The 21,029-nt window shown below is 49.6% G+C and overlaps 1 protein-coding gene across 10 annotated transcripts in view; it reads left to right on the forward strand.

Annotated features, from left to right (window-relative positions):
* The first annotated feature begins 4,369 nt into the window (after positions 1-4,369).
* CACNA1B (calcium voltage-gated channel subunit alpha1 B) overlaps positions 4,370-21,029 on the forward strand; it is a 337,207-nt gene continuing 320,547 nt past the window's right edge. For 6 of the 10 annotated variants that reach the window (XM_077189241.1, XM_077189242.1, XM_077189243.1 and 3 more), the window contains exons 1-3: positions 4,370-5,133; positions 8,821-8,927; positions 16,512-16,651. In XM_077189241.1, the coding sequence (XP_077045356.1) occupies positions 4,875-5,133; positions 8,821-8,927; positions 16,512-16,651 (506 nt within the window). In that variant the 5' untranslated portion in view covers positions 4,370-4,874. The remainder of the gene's footprint in view (positions 5,134-8,820; positions 8,928-16,511; positions 16,652-21,029) is intronic. The other 4 variants (XM_077189244.1, XM_077189246.1, XM_077189248.1 and 1 more) reach the window with 1 other exon arrangement.

Raw genomic sequence — 21,029 nt, forward strand, 5'->3', positions numbered from 1 at the left:
TCCATCTCAGCGGATCCTTTAAACGCTGCCCTTGGTCTGAGGTGGGCTGGCAGAGCTGTGTGGTGCTGTGGGATGGGGGTGGTTCCAGCCTGGGGGGTCTGTGCAACCCCTCATGCTGAGCTGGGATTGCTGTGCCCCCACCCCAAGCAATGAGCTCAGGGTCTCTCTTGCTCCATGTTTGTGCAGCAGCTGAGGGTAATTGGAATTGTATTTGTGGGGTGCCCCAATGAAGGCAGGAATGATGAATCTGATGTTCTCAGAAGATTAATTTATTATTTTATGATACTATATTATATTAAAGAATACTATACTAACTAACTAAAGAACACAGAAAGGATACTTACAGAATGCTAAAAAGATAATAATGAAAACTGATAAAAAGATAATAATGAAAACTCGTGACTGTTTCCAGAGCTCTGACACAGCTTGGCCCTGACTGGCCAAAGAGTGAAAACAACTCCCAGCAGAATGCAATGGAACAATCACCTGTGGGTGAACAATCTCCAAACACATTCCACATGAGCACAGCACAGGAGAAGCAAATGAGATGAGAATTGTTTTCCTTTTCTCTTTTCTCTGTTTTCCACCTCTGAGGCTTCTCAGCTTCCCAGGAGAAAAATCCTGGGTGAAGGGATTTTTCAGAGAATGTGAATGCCACAAATTGGCCCTGGGGGTTTGGGACACTAAACAATGCCATGATCAGGACTTGCATGGGAGGAGCTGTATCTTCAAAAGGCCTCTTTTCCCTTTGTTCACTCTCTTATTCTCAAGAAAAAGTATCAGAGCATCTTCCTCATGGATTTTATATAAAACCATTCTACACCCTCTGGCAGACCTGAGTGCCAGCTTTAACAATTTCCTCTGCCTGCATGGCAGCAGGATTTTCCTCCAGCACAGCTGGCGCAAAATGGGAGTGAGGAGAGCAGGAATCCCTGGCCAGGAGCACCTTGGGAAGCTGCTTTTCTTGGCCTGAAGCTCTGAACCTTCCTGTGGGCTGGAAGGAGATGTGCAGTCTGTGTTTGTTTATTTTTAAAGGAAATGTGCTCCTGGGAGCTGCTCTGCTTGGCAATACCCTGGATCCAGAGCCTCAAGATGGGATTGAAAATGCTCCTCTGTTCCTCAGCCTTGCAAATTCTGAGTAAATAACAGCCTACCTGCAGTTCCCCAAGCTCACCTGGACAAAAGCTGTGCTGGGGAGCTTTGACCTTCCCTCCCAGCTACTCCAGGTGCAGGGCAGGATCCAGGGAAGTCAGGGCATGGTGGGAGTCCTTTCCTCTCTTGAAGGAAGAAATATTCTTTCCTGCTGCTGTTTTTGCAAATGTCCCCCCTCTGTCCTGCTCAGAGGGGGATGTTTGGGCTGTGTCTCTAAATTTTAGCCACTGTTCCTCATGCTGGAAGCATCTGGAGCACAGCAAGCTGGGAATCCACTTTGTGATTTCCCCAGAAACCCCTCCAGAGGTGGATGCAGAGATGGATCCAGACTGTCCCAGCAGCTCCTGGGAGCTGTTCTGATGGGGCAAACAAACACACCAGGGGTGCCTGCCACGGCCCCAGTGTCCCAGGCACCTGGCCAGAGCATGCTGCCCCTCTGGGCCATTTTCTCTGCCCTGACTGTGCCTTGGCAGATGGAAGTGCTGCTCCATTAAGCCCAGTCACCTGCCCCAGGCTTGGGCTGGAAGTGGAAGTCCAGGGGAACGCTTGGTTGCCTGGCAAAGCTGCTCAGGGAGGAGGAAGGCTCCTTGCTAAGCTGTGCTGGAGAGCAGAGTGATTTACTCACCTCTGTCTTCAGGGCTTGTGAGGAGGAGTCACTCATGACCGAGTCCACTTTTAGAATTTTCCATGGAATGCTCTTTGCCCTCCTGTAATGGGAGATTATGGATGTCTGACCTGTTTCAGTGCTCCAAATTTTTTGCTTTCTCTTAACTCCCCTGCTTTTCTCCTAATCTTAAAAAGCCCAACTAAATCCTGGCGCTTCCCCTCTCAAAGCCAAATAATCCTTGCAATTGCAATCTCCTTCTCTTCTTTAAGGCTTTCAATGCTTAAGGTCTGCGTGATCTTCCTTAGGGTGTGAAAAAAAACAATCCAGGAAAAAAGCCCTGAGCATGCAGATTGAGGAAAGGGCAAAGTGGTTTAACAGAGCATCCTCACGACACGCTCACATCATTTTCTCACTGTCACGAACACCCCCACTGCCCTGGCTGCTGATTTCACTGCAGTGCTGTGGTGGAGAGCTTGTTCTGGGAGAGGCAGAGTGGTTTGGTGGCTGTAGGAGGAGAGAAGGGGATGTGGAGGTCAGGATTTTCCCTGATCCTCAATTAGACCTGATGCAAAAACCAGCTTTTTTTTTTTTCTTTTTATTTTTTTTCCCCCTTTTTAGAGCTGTTGTGTCATCCATCCCCCTGATTCTGTAAGCATGGGAGGATGAAGATTTTGGAAACCAATGTATTTTTTTTCTCCATGTACTGATTTCCATCTGGAGAGGTGAGGGGTTATTGAAAATGGCGTTTCCTCTTCTAGTAGTCACTGAGAAAAAGTCAGGTTTTTCCACTGAAAAAGGGTATAGGAGATGTAGTAGCCAGAAGCACAAAAGTGAAATATTAAACCACTAAGTAAGTAAATAAGTTTAATAAAAATGAAACCAGTAAATAAGTCAGCTGGGGGAAACATGATTTTCAGATGAAAGATAAATCCATCATAGGATACAATGCAGCGAGGATCAAAGTGTTTTTTAGGGGAAAATTTTAAAGAAAGAAGAGCTCCCTGCACCCTCCTTCTCCATCCCCAAAATAAGGGAACTTTCCCATTTGTGTGGATCATCTCAGCAGTGCTCAGGGATGGAGATCCTTGCAGGAAACTCTCGTTTGAATCTCTGCCCAGGGTCTGTCTGAGTGGAACAGGGATGCTGAACCACTCCAGCATCTGTCTCCGGGCAAAGTTTTTCCCAAAGACTCCTGCACTCAGCTGAATCTGTGAATTACCCAGACCTGGGGAGGGGGAAAGATCTTTTATTGCATTGCCAGCAGGTGCAGGTGAAGGCAACCTCCAGACCGGAGCTGCTCTGGCTGCCCCGCTCGGCAGAGCTCTCAGACCCCTGTGGGTGTCGGGGGCTGCCGGTTCCTGCTGCGTGCGACCCTGGAGGCAGCAGGATGTGATTCACCTCCTTCCCTCGCTGCTTTCCGTGCCTCAGAGCCGCTCCTGGCTCCCCTCGGCTGCCGGTGCCGCCTCCGGGAGCGTCTCCTGCCTGTGCTGCAGTGTGCGAGAGCCCTTCAGACACCGAGCCCCGGCGTAAGGAGCCGGTTCCTTCCGGAGAGTCACCCTTTGCGTCTTGCCAGACCTCATTTGTGTCACTTGTGGCTGCTGCCAGCCCTCTGACTGGCTCCTGAAGCCAGCAGATGTTATTGCTCCAGGCTTGCCTGGTCGGTGGGCTGGTTTTGCACTGAGCTTGGATGACTAAGGCAAAAAACACATTAGCGGCAGAGTCCAGGCTTTCCTTGCTGTGGAGGAAGTGAAAATGTCCCCCTGTTGACAGCCCTGACTTCTCCGAGGGGTCTTTTCTCAAAGTTAATAGTTTCTACCCCAAATTTAGCCTAAAATGCAAAAGCATTTCCTCGCCAGCTACTGCAGTGTCTGTTGCCGTGCGGCGCTCCAGGAACAAGGAGGAGTTATCTCTCTGACTTGTGCTGGAGGGGAGCAACAGAGGGTGTTGGAATAAACAGGATTAAAGGATTTCATCCATAAATACAGGATTAAAGGTATCCAGCGCTCTGCAGGAGTCATTCAAACCAAGGAGAAACAAAGTAAGTTGTGCACAAGGGCGCAGCTCTGCTCGCAGCCAGCCCGTGCCGCACATCCCCGCCCGTGCCCGGCGCCGGGAGCGCTGCGGGCACCGCATCCCCCGCCCCGCACCCGCCCGTGCCCGGCCCCGGGCCCCCGGGGGCTGCCGGCTGAGCCCCCCCCGAGCCCCGAACCCCATTTTTTACTGTGACTCCCCCGCTATCCTCGGGGTTCTGGGGGCACCGAGGTGACGGGAGCTGCCCTGCCCAGCGCTGCCCGCACCGCGCCTCGGGGCACCCGTGGGGGCAGCAGCTGGGCAGCGCACATCTGGGCAGCGCACATCTGGGCAGAGCACATCTGGGCAGAGCACATCTGGGCGGCGGCGCGCAGGCGCGGGGGCTGCCTCGCCTGTGCCCCCCACCCATCGGAGCAGCAGCACCCCCGGCCGGGGCTCTGCGCGCCCGCGGAGCGCAGCGCAGGGGCGGGGGATCGAACCCTCCTTCCCCGGGGAGTGGCCGCGGCTCCGCCGTATTTACCGGGGTGGGCGGCGGCGGCCGGGCCGGGCCGGCTCCATCCTCCCTCCTCTCTCCCCGCCCGCCCCCCGGTGCCGGTGACTGGAGCGGGCGGAGCCGCGGCGGCCGATTGGCTCCGGGCATCACATGCGGCGGGGCCGGGCCGTGCCGGAGCCGTGCCGGGCTGGGCTGGGCACGGCGGAGCGCTCCCGCGGCGGGCACGGCAGCAGCGCAGCCCCTTCCCAGCCCAGCGCCCCGTGGCCGAAGGGACCGCGGCCACCGCGGCCACCCCGCGCCGCCCCGGCCATGAGGTCGGGCCGGAGAGACGCCACCTGTGCGGGGAGGTGAGCGGAGCCCCGGAGCCTTCCTCCTACCCCCGGGCAGCCACAGCGGCGGGGAAGCGCAGGGGGTGGAGGAAGGAAAAGGGATATTTTTTGTTTTATTATATATCGATCTATTTTTGCCGCGATTGATCCCGATCCCGCAACTGAAGCCCCCGGAGGGAGAAGTGCTGCGCGCTGTGATGCGTCTTCCTCTCGCCTCGGCTGCCAGTTTGGATTGTAGCGCCCGGCTCCGTGCACTGCGAGGATGGCTCGGTTTGGGGATGATCTGCCAACCCGCTATGGAGGTGGAGGGCCGGCCGGGGCTGGAAGAGGGAGCAGCCGGCAAGGTGGCCCCCAAGCCGGCCAAAGGATGTATAAACAGACGATGGCTCAGAGAGCCAGGACTATGGCTCTCTACAACCCCATCCCTGTCAAACAGAACTGCTTCACAGTCAACAGATCCCTCTTCATCTTCAGTGAAGATAATGTTATACGGAAATACGCCAAGCGAATAACAGAGTGGCCATATCCTTTCAGGGAGGCTGTGTGGGCACGGGGGGAAGGTGGGGAGGGGGAGAGGGAGGCTGAGGGGCAGAGACCCCTCCAGGCAGCGCAGGGAGAGTGTCTGCTGCTGCTGCAGACGGTGGGATCGGGCTGTGCCATGGGTGTGTGTGCCGGCAGCCGGGTGCCCGACATGATGCACGGCTGTGGCAGTGGGAATATGGGAATAATCAGGGAATCAGGGAATTGCTTCTGTGGGAGCACCGAGGGTCCTTTTGGTGTGCTTGATGCCGGGGTGTGTGTAAGCCATGTCAGGGTGTCTCTAGGGGTGAGATGTACAGGTGCATGGATTGACATTTCCTACAATTCAAGTCAGGTTCTGTGAGATTCGTGCCCGTGAATCCTGATTTTTATTTCCATCTTGGAGCCTTTCAACTCTTCTGTCTTCCTGTGAATAGAAGAAGGAATGTGGGATAAAAATGGTGACACCTTAGCACTGAAGCTGCATTGATAGTAGGGGACGTTGAGAGCCCAGGTAAATCCCAGGAATGCAATCATTGCAGCTCGGTTTTAGCACATCCCCTCCGGAATCCATTTGAATCAACATGAATCATGGCACTTCGATTAGGTGCATAGCCTAAGCTTAGGCTGCACGAAAAAAAAAATTAAAATTAGCAAAGCCTTGTGGCAGAAGGAGGCAGTAAGTGGGGAGAGGGATCATCTGCTGTATTGTGAAAGGGGCAGATGCTTTCTGTCTGAGACCCAGCTCCCAGGCCAAGTGAGCTGCAGTGAGAAGGGGGCTTTGCTTGGAACCATGGTTGTAAGCTGGGAGCAGAGGGGAGCAGGCTGAGGCTCCCAGGGAGCAGATTTTGTGTGTGTGTACAGGAGTGCTTTACACTGGGGGTCTCAGGGGAGCCGGTTGTTTTCTTTTCATTTCATATCACACCCCTATTAATCCTCAGCTAACAGCAGCACGGCCTCCTCCCAGCCTCCTAGCAACACTTTCAGTTGCCACACAGGCCAGCTCCTGCTTAGACTTCCCCAGTTTTCACTTCCTGAGGGGCTAACAGGAAAAATACACCAGTGGAGCCAATGCACTTCCCTTCTCTCTGAACACACACAAACACGTATTGATCTCGGTCCATATTATACAATCCCAGCTATTGCTGCATTTCCTCATCCAGTTCTCCTTCCCTGCATTTAAGTCTGGATAAACAAGCCCCAAACCCCCGGTGGCAGGCAGAGCATCGCCTTGACTGTGCGGGTAGACTCAGGCTTCCCCTCCCCTGCCTCTTGCGCGATTCGGCTGCATCTTTCCGGGGGATGTGGGGAGGGGACCCCCAGTGCTGCGGAGCCGGCGGGACCGGCGGAGGCACCGGCGCTTCCCCGCGCCGGAGCGGCGGGGCCGGGCGGGGCCGGGCGCTGTCCGCGGGGTCGGCTTGAGCTGACCACGGTGCTGAAACCGGGCTGAAACCGGGCTGGCCACGGTGCTGAAACCAGGCTGAAACCGGGCTGGCCACGGGGCTGAAACCAGGCTGAAACCGGGCTGGCCACGGGGCTGAAACCGGGCTGAAACCGGGCTGGCCACGGGGATGAAACCAGGCTGAAACCGGGCTGGCCACGGGGCTGAAACCGGGCTGGCCACGGTGCTGAAACCAGGCTGAAACCGGGCTGGCCACGGTGCTGAAACCGGGCTGACCACGGTGCTGAAACCGGGCTGACCACGGTGCTGAAACCAGACTAGGCACGGTGCTGAAACCAGGCTGAAACCGGGCTGGCCATGGGGCTGAAACTGGGCTGACCATGGTGCTGAAACCAGGCTGGCCACGGTGCTCGGCCGAGCTGACCACGGTTCTGTATTTGGGCTGACCATAGTGCTTGAGCTGAGCTGATGGTGGTGCTGAGCTGAGCACAGTGTTGGGATGAGATTATCACCGTGTTGAGCTGAGCTGACCACGGTTCTGAAGCCAGACTGGCCACAGTGCTGAGCTGAGCTGAGCTGAGCTGACCACGGTGCTGGGATGAGCTTATCGCGGTGTTGAGCTGTGCTGACCACGGTTCTGAAGCCAGGCTGGCCACAGTGCTGAGCCGAGCTGACCGCGGTGCTGAGCTGAGCTCATTGTGGTGCTAAGCCAGGCTGATGGTGGTGCTGAGCCAGGCTGACCACGGTGCTGAGCTGAGGTCCCCGCGATGCTGAACCAATCTCTCCATGCTGCCAAATCGAGCTCTTCGGGCGCTGAGCGGAGCCCTCCAGGGTGTTGTGTCTGCGGCGCGGCTCGGCGCTGTCCCTGGTGCTGAGCCGAGCTCTCTGCTGCGCTCAGAGGAGCTCCCCATGGTGCTGAGCTGAGCTCTCCGTGGTGCTGGGTCCATCTCCCCACATCGTTGGGTCTATCTCCCCGCAGTGCTGATCCCATCTCTCCATGGTGCTGAGTCCATCTCTCCATGGTCCTGAGCCCAGCTTTCCACAGTCCTGGGTCCATCTCCCCATGGTGCTGATCCCATCTCTCCATGGTCCTTGGTCCATCTCTCCACAGTCCTGAGTCCATCTCCCCACGGTGCTGAGCCCAGCTCTCCATGGTGCTGGTTCCATTTACTCCCCATGGTGCTGGGTCCATCTCTCCATGGTGCTAGGTCCATCTCTCCATGGTGCTGGTTCCATCTCCCTCATGACCTGGGTCCATCTCTCCATGGTGCTGAGCCCAGCTTTCCATGATCTGGGTCCATTTCCCCGTGGTGCTGGTTCCATCTCCCCGTGGTGCTGGTTCCATCTCCCCGTGGTGCTGGTTCCATCTCCCTGTGATGCTGGTTCCATTCTCTCCATGCTCTGGGTCCATCTCCCTGCAGTGCTGAGCCCATCTCTCCATCTCCCCACAGTGCTGGGTCCATCTCCCCATGCTCTGGTTCCATCTCCCCGTGGTGCTGGTTCCATCTCCCCATGCTCTGGTTCCATCTCCCCATGGTCTGGGTCCATCTCCCCATGCTCTGGGTCCATCTCCCCATGCCCTGGTTCCATCTCCCCTCAGTGCTGATCGGAGCCATCTCCTGCCCTCAGCCCCGCTGCCGCCCGTGGCACGGCTCCACCCTGGGAGAGCTGGGGCTTGGCACAGCTCAGGGTGGGAGATGGTGGCTAAAAACAAGGGGGACCTGGTGCTGGATTTGGATTCTTTTCCCTCCCCACTTCCCTCCTACATCCCAAAAGGGCGCTGAGGGTTTTTTCCTCACTGAGAGCGGGCATTGCAATTGAGCAGTAATTCATGTTTTAGACCTGGGTAGGTACTCTGAATTGAACTTTTTGTGCCCATCACTTATTTGCACCATGTGCTGAAGTTAAATGTTTCTGAAGAAAAATTCAGCAGATGGTGTTTAGTTGTATAATCTATTTGGAGACAATTTAGTTTATCAATCTCTTTGAAAATCAATACATATTAATAGTTTTTTATTTCCTTTGGACCTTTTGCTTTCTTGCTCCCGGATTCCTTGAGCAGCTCAGCTTGTGTGAGTCTCTGACTCTTACAGAAGAGAAGTGCCAATTTCCTTCTTCTCTTCCAAACACACCCCAGAAAGAACCGAGGAAGTCAAGGAGACCAAATGGCTTAAAAAAATATGAGAAACCTTAAAATGCTCAATTAATGCAACTCTGTGGGTACAAACAGGATTTGGATGGGGTTCTTCTCATATTGTCCAGTGTCTTCTTTAACTTCTGGTCCCCACTCCATTTGAATACATGATTTTAGCTACAATCATAGCCAATTGTATTGTGCTGGCTCTGGAACAACATTTGCCGGATGGAGACAAGACACCGATGTCAGAGAGACTGGTGAGTTGCATTCATTCATTTTCTTTTTTTATTTTCCTGGTCTAATACAAAAAAGCAGTCGGCCACTGGGTGTTGGAAGTGTCTGGATCTAGTGTTTGGATCTATTTTAAAGATCCACACGTAAACAGACAGGCACTGATCTGACAATCAGAAAAAATCAGTCACAGCAAGGATAATTGTCCCCTCCCAATCCCATCTGCACAAGAATGCTTCATCACTCCAGCCAGCCCTGCCCAGCCACGGGAGAGAGCTGGACCTTGTCTTATGATCAGAAGGGCTTCAAACTTAGGTTGCCTCTAAACCAGGACAGGAAGGAGCTGAGGAATGCTTAGAATTATCTTTGGAATCAAATGAACTTCTGTGTAATTTTAATTTTCCCAGGGAGTGGTAGAACAGAGTAACCTTTTAGGATTTGTGTGTCTCTTCCTGCCATAGCACAGATCCTTCAAAGAAAACTTTGTGTTCAGATGATTACACTTCCTTTCCAAAAAAAATGCAACCAGCTTACAGAGAAAAATAATTTACCCGCAGGCTTTATGGTAATGAGTCCAATTACCTTATTTCAAAAGAAAATAGAAGAATAGCTTCAAAATAATTCTCCCATTTATCATCACTGGAGGAAAACTGTGTAATTCTTGGTTTGATTTTTCTCCTTTTACTCTCCTCTACTTTTAATGATCTGGAACGTCTTGCATGCCTAAATGCATTCATCCTGCATGTTCAAAGGATGGGGAAATAGGGATCCATATGTGTTTTCCATGTAGATGCTATATTATGCAAACAAAGATAACATTAGGCTTGCTGCCAGAAACGAGAGCCTCTGAATAGTGCTTGCTGCAGTTCCCAAGGATGGCCCATGCCAGTGGGCAACTCTCAGAATCTCATTCTCCAGAAGCAGGAAAAAGTGTGTTAGTGAGGAATCTGGAGAGTCAGAGTCAGAGTTTGGTGCTGGTTTGGAAATGGATCCACCCCTGCTGCCTGCCCTCCTGCACCATGCTTGCTTTCTCTCTCTATTGGAATTATTTTTAATTAAGAAGACACGAGGATAAAATCAATCAGTGATTGTATGTAGATCTTTCTGCCATTAAACCTGTCTTTGTGTGCTTTGGGGTTGGTTGGCAAGGCCAGCCTGGGGGTGTGACCAAAGCACAGGTTCAGAGCCAGGACTGAGCTGGGGAAGTGCTTTCCATGGCTATAAACAAAAGGAAAAACAGTTTCAGGGACGTTCTGGCTTGGCAATCCTTTGGTTCATGTTGGTTTTATGTCTCTCTGTATCCCTCGATTTATAAGGGCATCCTAGAGGCATTTTATTGTCCTTTTCCCAGTGTATTAATTCCATTTTACAGCACACACATCTTCAGATCCTGCCTAAATCATTCCAAAGGGGGGCACTGGCATTGCCACCGAGCAGTGTGAGAGAGCTGAGTGAGTTAAATGCACAATCTCTGCCCTGTTGGCTCTGCCTCAGACAGGAAGGAAGAATTAAGCCCTCATTTTTGTCCCAAGCACCCTTATGTTTGATCCAGATATCCTGAAGCCATTTTAACTACAGCAGATTTGGAACTCTGAAGTACAAAGTGATTTTTCATAGAGTAACACTGAGAATCTTTACAAGTCATGAAATACTTTTTATTTTCAACATAAGCTGGAAAGAATAAGCATTGTGAGCAAGAAAAACTGTCTTCTAGTTTTCAAAGTGAAACCTCTTCAGAATTCCCCTGTTATTTCTATAAACTGGAAGTTGTTTCATCGAAAATGCTACAAATCTGTGTTAAACCACAGTGGGGAAATGTTCCCATATATTTCCTATACATTTTCAGGTTTGTTCAGCCAAATTCCAAGTCCATGCAGAACAGCAGGTGCTTTATTGCTGTCTTTAGCAATAAGGAATGGAATTGGTCTTTTTTTGGGCAATGGTTCATGGATATGGCTTTTATTTTTTTTCTCCTGGTTTCATTAAAATCTCCAAATTGGAGATCATCAGTGAAGAGTTACTCAGATATTAAGGATATGAGGAACACATTGCAAGCCTTTTGTGACTGGGACATGTTGGCAGAGTTGTTGAAGGAAAACTGAAGTTGCCCAGATAATTTGTTCCACAGAAACAAAGAAAACAAAAAATTATTGGTTTGTTAAAGCTGAGGAAAAATGGGGAGGAGCCCATGCAAACATTTTAATTATTTTTGTCTTTTAATCAAAATTTTCCTCTATTTCTCTCCCCCAGACCCAGGATATAATCCTGCAGTGCAATCTCACTGGGCTCTTTTCTGTGCTCCTGTAATTGTCAGACAGGATAACTGAGCACACGTGCAGTATTCCAAGATTGGGAGTGTCTGGCTTAGGAGAACTCTCAGAATGCACAGAAAAGCATTATTTGGCTCTGGGCTGGAAATTCTGGTCAAAATCAGGGCTCTGAGAAAGCCCCAGTCTGGTGATCAGAGCATTTAGTGGTGAACTGGGGGACTGGCTCAGGTCCTTGATCATCAAACGAGGAACAAACTCATTCTCCTACCAGCAGCAGACTGACCTACCCCGAGGCTCTTTCCTGCTCTGAGCTGGAAGTCTCACATGCTCTGGATGCTGGGAATGTTTCCCTCCCACCAGGAATTGTCCAGTGGAGCAGCTTTGCCCCTGTCCATCTCCACCAGGAATTGTCCAGTGGAGCAGCTTTGTCCCTGTCCATCTCCACCAGGAATTGTCCAGTGGAACAGGTCTGCCCCTGTCCATCTCCACCAGGAATTGTCCAGTGGAACAGGTCTGCCCCTGTCCATCTCCACCAGGAATTGTCCAGTGGAGCAGCTTTGCCCCTGTCCATCTCCACCAGGAATTGTCCAGTGGAGCAGCTTTGTCCCTGTCCATCTCCACCAGGAATTGTCCAGTGGAGCAGCTTTGTCCCTGTCCATCTCCACCCAGTCAGCCTCCCTCTGCCCCAAAGAATATTGCATTGTCTGTACATACAGGGGTGATGCAGCTGCAGAGATGCTGAGGGAGCTGTTCTGAGCAGCCCAGAGCCTGGTGGTGAGAGCTCCAAATGTGGGAATGGGAACTTCCCATCCCAGCCCCCAGTGGCCTCGTGGGTACCTTGCTCATGAGGCTCTTGCCTGTCCACACCAAGACCTCCTTCCCTCCCTGTCTCCTTCCTGATTGCTCAGTTTCCCAGGAGGAGCTCAGGAGACCTTTCTCACAAGGACAGTGATGATTCCAGAACTTGCAGGACAGGAAATCTCTTTTCTGCCCTGCCCTTCCCTGGGGCAGGCCCTGTTGGGAGGCACCAGAGTGTCATAGTTGAGATGGAGACAACACAAAGCAACATACTCCATTTTCAAACTGTTTTTATTCTAGCATGCATGATTTTTATACATGCTTACAAAACTCATCAGTTTACACTTTACTCATTGGTCAGGAAAGACAAACAAAGTGCTCACTGGAACAGGCAGTTGCAGGTTTCTCTTATTTCTCCTTCTTTCTTTCTTGGTTTCTGTGTCAACGACATTGGTAGAAAATTCTTCCAGGGTGAACGTGGCTCCTCTTATCAAACTTCTCTCTGGCTCTCAGAAATTGCTGTAAAACCTCTCCCACACCAGAGGGGCTGTGGGATATTCACTGCAGGCTCTTCGTGTTTGGCTCCCCTGGGTGTTTTGGAGGTGAGGACAGAACATCACTTTTCCCACATTTTCAGCTCTGTGACAGCTCTGGCAATTTACTAATGGATTGAATGCTTTCCCCCATCCACAGGCACTTAGAGCAGTAATGTGTGAGCTGCTCATATTAACCTTTGCATGAACAAGGCCTTTCACACCCAAACCTCTCCAGGCTGTCACATCTGAAGGCCAAGGAAAGACACTAGGACGTGAAGTAGGGATGGTAATGACTTTCCAGACTCAGAAGTTGTTTCTGATCAGAAACATATTGATTAAATGTGTGTTTGGCCCAGCCTCAAGCTCTGCTGTGTCCACAGCAAACAACTTGCTGGCACAGCTCTGGCTGCTGCCCAGATCCTCTGCCCTCCTTCCAAGTACGCGCAGGGATCCTCATCATCACCTGCTCTGCCCCTCTGGAACCCGAGCAGGGCCACAGCCTTGGGTCTGAAGGGGTTTCAGGGTGTCCCAGCAGGGACTCTGAGCTGAGGCAGGGCCATTTCAGTGCTGCACAGGGCATTCAGCCATGTCCTTCCCTCCTTCCATCACACACAGTCAGACAAATCCTTTTTTTTTTTTTGTCAGCTGCAGGACCTCTCCCTGTAGGAGGACACAGTATGGGTAAATGAAGGTAATGTAGAATGTAATCTTATCCCCCAACGAGTTGCAGCTGGTCCCTATTACTGAAGATTAGGAGCAGGCCTGATGATAACAGGCAACACCTGTAGCCAATAAGAACAAGTGGCATAAAAGGAGTCAGAGAAGTCAGATGGCTGCTGCAAGGACCAAGAACAGTCAGTGCTTAAAGGAGCTGCATACAGGAAACATTGAGGAGGTATGAAACTCTGGTGCTATGGAATCCTTGCACTCTTGATATATAAGGCAACCTAAGACAACAGAACTCTTGATATATAAGACAACCTATAATGCTAATAGAACTTTTGTAATATATAAGACAACATCTCCCTAGAAGGGCATAAATTTTATTTTTCATCTTGTTGTCACTGCCCTGATTCTTGGGCTGAGTCAGTGTAAATTTAGGCAGGCTTTAGAAAAGACCTTCTTTCTTTTGCCTCTTATTTCCCCAGCTACTCCCTGCCAACCCTACAGATGAGAGTTCTTCTTTGTAATAAATACCCAAATCCATCTACAAGGCTTCCTGCTTCCCTAGAAGCTGACAAAAACTCCTGACCCACTTCCTAAGAGCTCTGTGTAGCCCTAGCTTTGGGAAGAGCACATCCCATCAAACCCTGGAGTACCTGGAGCCTGGCTCTTTAAAGCTGGGAGCTGTAATCACCAGGCACCTGACCTAGATTGAGCAGAGCCTGGAGTAGATACCAGGCTTCAAGGAAGTGAGGGAGTAATGTGGAGGAGTGGATGTGGGTAAAGGTAGCTTTTTTTGTGTGTCTTAGAAGAGCTATTTTTAGAGGCACATGAGTAGTTGTGGGATGGGGATTTGGGATGGGCTGGGAGGCCTTTGTGTGCAGACATTACCTGGAGCTGTTGAGGAACAGGTGGATTGGGCTGTCAGAGGGCTCCTGTATCCACGAGGAGTTGTAAGGAACTTCTCCTTGAATCAGGATGATTTTTGCCCCCTTTCTGACCCCTTCTTCCTTATTCCCTCTTTTCTGTGCTGGGTTGGAACCCTGGGATGCCTCCAGCTCTCACTGTGGAGCAGCTGCTGGAAGAAGATGTGTATTGTAGGATTTCTGTTGAAGGTCACAAAAGGTCTGGTGGCCTTTGTTCCTGATTCTCTGTGGGTAAACAGCTCTGAGAGGGGCAGCTGGAGGTCGGGCAGGGGTGGCTCCGGTGTCCTGTGAGCAGCATTAGTGAGGGACAGAGGGCTTGGAGATGCTGCTGCTTGTGCAAAGCCCTCCTTGGCTGGAGAGGAAGGCAGTTTGGAGGCTGGGTTTTCATTTTCTGCTCTCCATTTCAGCCAGGGGCCCAGTGCCCCTTAACAGGCCCCTGCTGTGTTTTGCTGCCTGGCCAGGCAGCACCTGTGAGTGTCTCTGCAGGTGACTGTCACCTCACCACTGGGACAGGGCAGGTGGACCTGCTGGGGCTGTGAGCTCAGAAAGGTGCAGGGGAATAGAGGTAACAGGGGGTGAAAGGTGGAATGGTGCAAGAGCTGTTCCCATTGAGGTGTGTAGGGACATGGGGAAGGGAACTCGGACAGCAGCTGATGGAAAACCTCTCCAGGGGTTGTTTTCCAGCAGCTTGGAGGCATCCTCAGAGATTGGAGCTCTCTGCTGGACTTGCTGAGCTGGGTCATGTCCAGCCAAGCCTCCTTGGGAGGGCTCTGCTGCCACATTACAGATCCCAGGAGGGGTCAGCTGGAGGGGACCACAGTGGGGTCATGGTGCCACCTCCCTGCTCCAGCAGGGCCACCCCAGGGCACGGGGCTGATGGTTCTGGAATGTTCCTGGTCAGGGAGACCCCAGAGCCTCCCTGGGCTCTGCTCAGGGCTGGGCACTGCCCAGGGCAGCAGTTCTGCCTCCTGGGCAGGGGAATTGCTGAGCTCAGGCCCTGCCTGTGGCTCTGGGGCCATTGCTGGGCCTGGGGCAGAGCCTGGGCCTGCTCTGACCTCTGCACACAGGGACGGACACAGGGACACAGAGGGACACCCAGGGCTGAGGGCCCCTCTCAGCATCACCTCTCAAGACTGAACAGACCCAACTTTTGGGGGTGAAAATCTCAATTTTTGGACCAAGTGCTGTCCTGAAGTGTGGGTCTGTGCCAGAGTTGGGCAGGAGTTGCTGGGCTTGTGTCAAACCTGCTTCTTCCCTGGTTCTGGGGCCACAAGCCTTGACATTCCTGCTCTTTTTCCATCAGAGAACAAACAATCCCCTATTGTCATTGGGAGAATTGCAAAATAGAAACAACGACGCCTCAGCTCTTTGGTTCTGGTGGCCAGAAATGCCAAAGCCACTGGAAAAGACATTTCTAATCTCTCAGTGTGGAAGTTTGCTTCTTATTTGGGTAGGGCTGCTCTACTTCCACTGAAGTCAACTGCAAACCAGGATCTAAGGCACATTTGGAAATTGGTTATTGGTGCCAAAGCTGATGAACAAGTTCTTGAAAGTGATGCCCATTGCTTTTACATCTTGCTTTGTTCTCATTTCTTGCCCAAATCTTCCTTCCAAATGTGAATGCTCCCATTTGGCACTGAATTTGTGTTGAAACTCCAGTCTATAAAGTCTAATCCTGAGAGATCTGGTGCAGAGATGGAATGAAAGGTTTAGTAAAACTGTAGAGACTGAGCTTGTTTTTCAGTGTAGTGAGCAAGGACACGAATCTGCAATCCCAAGGGAAATGTTAGTCTGCACCATGGACCCCAGACACAAATCTTGCTGCTCCTGCTGTTCATGGGAGGGGATGGGGATTTCTCCCTGAACCACATCCCCAGTGAAAGGAAAACAAATGAGGCTGCAGCTGTGAAAATTGATAAAATGGAGGAGAAGGAGCAAAGAAAGAACTGATAGAATAAATGATAAATAAATAATTTCCTGTCAGTGCAGTCAGGCTTGCTGTGGCTGACTGTTGCTCCCCAAGACACCCTCTTGTTTCAGGCTCCTGGATGAGTTGTGGAACATTTTCCATGCCAATAACTCCAGAAACCTGTCATCTCTAATTTCAATATACCCTTAGAGCAAAATTTCCACATCAAAATTCCCTCCAGAACATTCCGTAAAGGTGGAAAGTGTGGTGTGAAACCATCAGGATGAAGGCCAATAGGATTGCCAATTTGTAAAGAAAATTCATTTCAGAGAAACAATAATGAAATTCCTCTGTGATCTTACTCCCAACAAATTTAAACCTTTAATTTCAGCTCTCTTCAAAGAATGGAAAAGGTGTGAAGTTGCTGCCTGTAGCTGTTTAGAGGACTGCTTATCACAGCAGGAACATGGATATCTCCTTGACTCCTTTCATTTCCCTTCTTTTCCAGGATGACACTGAGCCGTACTTTATTGGAATATTTTGTTTTGAAGCTGGTATCAAAATCATCGCTCTGGGCTTTGTTTTTCACAAAGGCTCTTACCTGCGCAACGGCTGGAACGTGATGGATTTTGTCGTGGTCCTCACAGGGTAGGTGACCTCCTCTCCCCCTGAGCTTAACGGGGCTCTCACCCTCATTTGTGGTGTTTGTTTGCTCTGGGTTGGGCTGGGATTGACTGGAGTGGAGTAGCACTAAAATCCTGCATTTCTGGCTGTAGTGAATCCAAAGAATGGCTCTTGTGCTGAATGAGTCACTTGCCAAGCATTTGAACCAACTCAAAAGTGGTTTTGAGGATATTTCTTTGTAGATATTCCAGTGTGTGTCTGATCCAGACACCTCCTGACATTTCTGTGACTTTGCAGGTTCTAATTGCCACTGGTACTTGAACCTGATTTAAATCAATTTATTTTCGGACGTTACAGGATGACTTTAGAAGTCAACATGGAGAGTGCTAACAAATTAAATGCATCCTGGTTTTAAGCTGTTACAACTCTTAAATCAGCCAAGTTTCTGCAGGAATGAATTCATTCCCTTATAAAATAACTTTTCTCAAAAGAATTCAAAGGTGTTTGAAAATAATTCAAAATGTCTTATTAAGGATGGAGGTGAAAAGGTTACGTGTGCATTTTGTACCCTGCTTTGAGATGATATCACTGATCTCTCCCTTGGAAATGCTGACAATATTTTACATTATGCATTGCAGCAGTTTCTGTCTATTTATATAAATAGAGGGTGATGCTGGTGGATAATGAAAACATAAACATGAACACTTCTAGTCTACAAATTGGGCTTTAAAGCTTCAGAGGAAACGATCCAAAGGTCTGCGTGAGGTCCTGAGCTTGCAGCCTTCGTCTTGGAAGGATTTCAGTTCATTTCTCCCCAGAAACTGCAGCCTGGCTCCTGCTATTGATATGCTTCCCATCTCCATCCTTTCCCACACCTTGCCTGCCTGTGTGTGTGGATATTCTCTGCTCCTGGTGGTGGTGTGGAGTAGGGAAGTGCTTGCATACATATACAAATGTATTCATTAGCTACATGATCACTGTAATTCCATTTGCATTCATGGCACCCTGTGATACAGCACTTGAGAGGCCAAAGGGAATTCTTGATGTATTAAGAGGAAGAGAATAAATATTCAGGGCTTGATTCTCCTGCTGCTGGGGCTGGGTATTTAATCAATAGAAACTTCAGTGGAAGCACAAGGAGAATCAGATTTCCATACTTAGAAGCAGGGGGTACCAGGATGAAAAGAGAATTAGCACAGATGCTGCAATTATTCTCACTGACGCTCTGTTCTGATTCCTAGTTAGCTCCACATCATTGTTTGTGTTTAAAAAAATATAAAATCAAGGCCCTGATTCTGGAAAGGACTTTGGCTTTGGCTGACTTTATCCTACAGCAAAGCATTCCACTATATGCTGGAATTCAGCTGACTCCAGTGGTTCTCTACCTAAAGTCCAGGCTCCACAGAAAAGCTTTTCTGAATCCCAGCCATATTGTCTAGGCACGGCTTGAATTTCCTTTTATTATTATTATTATTTTTATTTTTTTTTTCCTCCATAAACACAAGACTCCAGAGTTTGTTGGTTTTATTTTACAACTGACACATTCCAAGCGTCGCAGCCGAAGCGGCCGCGGGATCCCCCTGGAACGAGCGGCGTCTCCCCAGTGCCATGGGAGCTGCTGCTTGCAGCACTGTTTGATCCTGGAAAATAATTGTGGGATATCAGCTTGATGAGACAGCTGGAACAAGGACCCCCGGTGCCATCTGCAGCCCCGCGGGTTCCTTTGAAGTGCCATCCTGTTAACGTCACCGCTGCTGTTTCCAATGGTGACACCAACTGGGCCCTGCTGAAATTGTCTCGTACAAGGGCTTCCCACCAGGCAGCAGTGCAGGGGTGGCAAAGGCTCAGCTCATCAGCTTCAAGCCCAAGAGTCATCTCCACTGAGGAAATCCAGACCTCTAATCCTTCTAATTCGAGGGCTGCATTTAACAAGGCACTTGAGCTTGTGCCCGATTTTTGGCATTAGGGGGAAGGTACTGAAAATAACAGAGTTACTCATGCTTGGTTTGTTGCTTTCCTGAATATTTCTAGTCCAGGTGGAGGGAGCACTGAAAGCTCTGCAGCTTCACACAGGGCATTGAATTAGTGTTTTCTCTGTAGCCTGGTGTGTTTTGCTCTGCACTGCCCAGATCATGATTAAGTTCTCAGCTCATGCCTGTGCTGCCATGGGGCTGTGTTGGAAATCTGGAGTTCCTCTTCCTTGGGTTTCCTTCAGGGGCCAGAACACTTTAATGTGCCCACTGCCTGCACGAGCTCAGGTGAGAGGGGAAACCTGTGCAGGGCTGTTTATTTGAAACAAAATCCTCCTTGCTTCTGCATCAAGACTTCAAAGTCAGCTTGATGAGTGAGAAATTTCCTGCTGACAGACCCTCCAGGGGTGGGCTGTGAGGTGGTGACACAAGTGGGACCTTCATTCTCATTTCCATGGAAGGCAGACTTGGATCCGTGTGTTTCAAAAAATGATCAAGCTGTAATTTATTAGGGAATAATAAAAAAGGACAGTGCTAAGCCAGTACTTAATGTGTTCTTATAAATATAGATAGGTAGGACATCAGTTTTTGAAATATCATTTTGCTACTCTATCAAAAGCTTTCCTTTGCCATATGTGCAAGATTTCTACTTGAAAATGTTACTTCATGTTTCCCAGGCAGTGCTCAGCTCCCAAGCTCAGTTTTACATTGATCTTCTATATTATGGAGGAATTTTGAGTCCTCTTCTTTTATTTTTTTTTTTTATTTCTGTGTAAGCTTGAAAGATCATGAAAACGTTCTGTGATACCCCACACAGAGTTGTGTACCTGCTAATCCTCTTGTTTTTATTAAGGTAAATGGTGAATGCCAGAAAACCTGATCTCATTTTCAGCTTTTAGCTAAGCACCAGAAAAGCAAAGAGCAGCTCTGCTCTCATTCTCTGTTTCCATAGGAAAAAGGCCAGCCAGAGTCTGGGTGTGCTTTGGAGGAGGCTGTGGGGGAAGGCTCTGCATTGATTGAACTTAGCCTTGTGTAAATATTCCAGTGATCATGCAGCAATCCTTCCCACCTGCTTTTTCCAACCCTTTTTTTTTTTTTTTTTTTTTTTGGTTACTCAATGCCTGCACCCTGGAATTATTGATAAATATATTTTTTATCTACCTGCAATGAGGGAGATTTTGTTTGTCAAAAGCAGGCAGCAGAACTTGTTAATCAGGAAATACATCAAGGCTGTGTTCCATGCAGCCAGGATCAATATCTTATTGAGCTAAACTCGAGTCTAACAGATAGTGGCCCAAAATGGCTTTGGTTTGTTGTTCCAGAAAACACTCCCTTGCTTTCTTTTCCCAGCAATGCTGTGGTGCCTATTTCTCATTTGCTTCCAAGGAAACCTGTGGATCTGCTGTTAACAAAGGCCTGGGAAAAGAACAGGTTGCTCTCCTTGAGAGATATTGTTACCTCTGTGATTTATGTGGTGATTTCTTGTGATCTCCATCAGTTGTAGACGAGTCTCAATGAAAGCTGCCCCTGCTGGGATGGGCCTGTTGCTGTTGGGGAGAAAAACACACATTTTATGGCTCCTGCTCATTTTATTTCCATGTTTCTGTGGGATTGCACTGGCTCCAGTGGTGACATCACCCATTAGCAGCTCTAAATCACACAAAAATGCAGTTTCTCAGTTGGCCTGGGATTGGATGATCTTAATGCACTTTTTCCAAGGTGGAGGCAAAGGGATTTTTTAATTCTGTTGCTGCTATGTGTTTTGGGTTGAAAATTTTAGAAATCCACAGTTGTTTTGGGAACAAATTTGTGCTGTCCCCTCAGCTGGAGCCATGAGCCTGGATTCAGGGCCTGGAGGGTTCAGACCTTTTCCTTTTGGAGTTCATGAGAGATTTTCTCCTGGGTTTTGGATGCAAAGCCTGAAGAATTTCTGGGTTTGCATAGAGCTGGTGTCAAGGGCTGTGTGCTGAGGGCAAGAATGGGGAACATGACATGGACAGAATGATACTGATCTTTGAGTCCCAAAATTTGGATGTCTAGGCATTTTTCAGAGGGAAAAAAGGGGCTTTTAAACTGTGATGTCCAAGGGGTCTGCCCTCAGTTGTGTTTTGGAACTTGTTTATACTTTTGGTTTCCATATCATGGGTGATGGGCTTTAGGGTCTGCCCTCAGTTGTGTTTTGGAGCTTGTTTATACTTTTGGTTTCCATATAATGGATAATGGGCTGTAAGGTTTAACTCCACACCCCAAGAAAGGAGCTGCTTGTCCCTTTTTCATCACCAGCTACCTGAGATTCCCCTTGGTGCCTTCTAGTAATGTTTGAAGAAGAATTCCTTTTTCTGCATGCCTATGGTTTTAGGAAATGCCAGCTTTTCCCCGGTCAGAGATTTATGCTGCCCAACCTCCCTTGACCTGAGGGCTTTTCTGTGCAC

Source organism: Agelaius phoeniceus, chromosome 21 (assembly GCF_051311805.1).
Source record: "Agelaius phoeniceus isolate bAgePho1 chromosome 21, bAgePho1.hap1, whole genome shotgun sequence".
NCBI classification, from domain to species: Eukaryota; Metazoa; Chordata; class Aves; order Passeriformes; family Icteridae; genus Agelaius; species Agelaius phoeniceus.